The sequence below is a fragment of the Condylura cristata genome, unplaced genomic scaffold (assembly GCF_000260355.1).
Source record: "Condylura cristata isolate star-nosed mole 26May11 unplaced genomic scaffold, ConCri1.0 scaffold00074, whole genome shotgun sequence".
Lineage (NCBI taxonomy): Eukaryota > Metazoa > Chordata > Mammalia > Eulipotyphla > Talpidae > Condylura > Condylura cristata.
In genome coordinates, this window is record NW_004567175.1 from 206,381 (window position 1) to 208,795 (window position 2,415).

General features: G+C 69.6%; 1 protein-coding gene across 1 annotated transcript in view; it reads right to left on the minus strand.

The window, feature by feature from the left end:
* The window catches only part of CFAP46 (cilia and flagella associated protein 46), a 45,173-nt gene that overhangs the window by 23,980 nt on the left and 18,778 nt on the right, over positions 1-2,415 (minus strand). Inside the window, exons 18-21 of the mRNA XM_012734814.1 lie at positions 2,336-2,412; positions 1,878-2,026; positions 1,525-1,623; positions 1,015-1,132 (exon numbers count right to left, since the gene is read on the minus strand). Of these exons, the coding sequence (XP_012590268.1) occupies positions 1,015-1,132; positions 1,525-1,623; positions 1,878-2,026; positions 2,336-2,412 (443 nt within the window). The remainder of the gene's footprint in view (positions 1-1,014; positions 1,133-1,524; positions 1,624-1,877; positions 2,027-2,335; positions 2,413-2,415) is intronic.

Sequence of the window (2,415 nt, forward strand, 5' to 3'; positions counted from 1 at the left end):
CTGTGTGACTTTGGGCAAGTTGGTTAACTTCTATGCCTTGGTTTCCCCATCTGGAAAATGGGCACAATATGATAGATCTTACTTGAGTTGCTGGGAGGACTGGATACTACATGTAAAGCGCAGTGTCTGGCGCACGATGAGCGCTCAGGCCAATGCCCCGACCACTGGATGGAGTTCAGAGCCGGGTGCTCTCTGAGCCATCCTGCTGCCTACACGCCGAAGTCAATGCCCCCATGTCCCTTTACAAGCGCAGGGTACGGAGTCCCCAGGGATTTCTCTCCTCTCCAGAACCCCTGCTGCAGCCTGGTCGCCCCGGTTAAAAAAAAAAAACCCAACCCCACTACGCCGCACCCGCAATGCCTCTTAGGGGGACCCCTGGGGCTCAGAGGACGGCACAGGGGGGACATGACCACCCAGGCAACTTGCAGGTGTCGTTCCGGTTAGGCAGAGAGAGCTACGACGCACCTGTCCCGGCGCTCCAGGGCTGCGAGAGCAGCCTCCACCAGCCCGAAGCCCACTCCCGCCCCGGCGCGCGCCCCGCAGTTCCGCGCTCCAGCTGCTGCAGCTGCCAGCACTTCAAGTCTCCGCCGGAGCCTGCTGCAGTGTCGCACAAAGGTGACGCCACTACAGGCGCCCCGAGAATGACGAGCAGCGCCAGTGGGGCCCGGCGGTGGGGGCGGGGCCAGGCGGTGGGGCGGGACTGGGCCCGCCACCTTCTGCTCCAGGTTGGACTCCCCCACATCAGTGGTCCCTCCTCCTCGCTCAGCCCACACCCATCCGTCCCTGCCGTGCCAGGCACTGCCTCAGCCGTCGGCAGCCTCAGCCATCCTGGGCACCCAGCAGGCTGTGCCCGTCCCAGGACCCAATCCAGGGCAGGGGCAGTGCAAGGGCCCCCCTGGCGGAGTGTGGGCGCTGGCTGGGTCCATGCCACCCCCGCGGTCTGCCCTGGGCTGCAGCGGGGCCCCACTCCGGGACGTGCAGGCTGACTGTGCCCGCTGCAGGCCAGCGGCAGACCTTGTCCTTGTCCTCTGCCGGCCTGGCTGGGGCCGTGGGTGTGGGCGGCGTGGTCAGGCTGTCGTCCAGCAGCAGCTCCTTGTGCTTCTCCTTCCTCACGGCGATTTCTTTCCTCCAGCTGTGTGAGCAAGACCGGCCAGAGGCGCCGTGAGCAGCCGGCGGCGCAGAGGCCTCCCGGCTGTGAGCAGCAGTCACCAGTGGACACCCCGCGGGTGTGGCCGCAGCCGGGGGCGACAGACAAAGGCCAGTCTTGTGCTGACAAAGACATTCCTGCAGGGAAGGGCCTTCCCGCTCCATCCTGTGGCTGCCCGCAGCGAGGGCTCGCCCCGGGGGGCCCCCCCAGGCACCCTGGCGGGGCCCACCCCTGGTGCCCTCCCCCAGGGGTCCTCCCCTGCCCCCAGCCACCTCCCGCCTTCCGAGTGCCCAGGCATCGCTGCCCGCGGTCTTGGCCCTGACCAGGCTCCGTCAAACCCACCGCCCAGCCTGGCACGCCGCGGCCTCAGCGCACACCTGGCCTGCTCTGCCTCCCCCAGGCACGCCTGCCCCACCGCCTCCTCGTGGTACGCAGCGGCGTCCCCCAGCCTCAGTTCCGAGCAGATCAGGGCAAGTCTGGGAGAGGCGGAGGGCAGTCAGCGGGCGGCCAGCGGGGAGAGGGCCTCAGCCGCGGGGGGCAGCCCTCTCGCCTGCCCACGGTGCGGCGCTGCTGCGCGCTCAGCGGCCTCTCCTGGGGCAGCGGGCCCGTCGCCAGGGCCTCCCCGCCCCTCCCCTGCGCCCCCTCTCCCTGACACTGGACATTCCCCTAGCCAGGGGAGCTGGGCACCCACGGCCTCCCTGCCGCCCCGCCCGGCCGGCAGCACACTGACTGGAGGTGGTACAGGTCCTGCAGGCTCTTGCTGTCCACCACGCAGCCGGCGATCAGCACGGCCAGCTGCAGGACCGGGACGGCGAGCTCGTGGAGGCCCATCTGCCGCAGGGCCCTGGCCAGGTGGTCCAGGTAGTACAGGGAGCAGGTCTGTGGGGAGCTGTCACTCAGCCCGCGCGGCCTGGCCGGCCAGGGCCCGGGGCCTGCTGGGCGAGCGGCGGCGGGGTCCCTTGTGGGGGTTTTGCAGGGTAGAGACGGAAAGCTGGGTCAAGGGCCCCTGAAAGCTGGGGTGTCCTGGGGGCTGGGGAGTCTGGGGTAGATTTCCCCGGGGGGCTGGGTATCCGTGGGGGGCTGGGGCACACCGCCCCAGTGAGACCCCTAAACTTGGCCCCGGTGCTCCCTGGAATCCCTCCTGGGCGGGCTCACACCCCGGCCCGCCTCGCCCGGGACTGGACGCACCGGCGTCGGGATGCTGGACGGGTTGACGGTGAGGCTGCTCCTGTCCTGCCTGAACACGGCGGCCACCTCCTCGGGGCAGG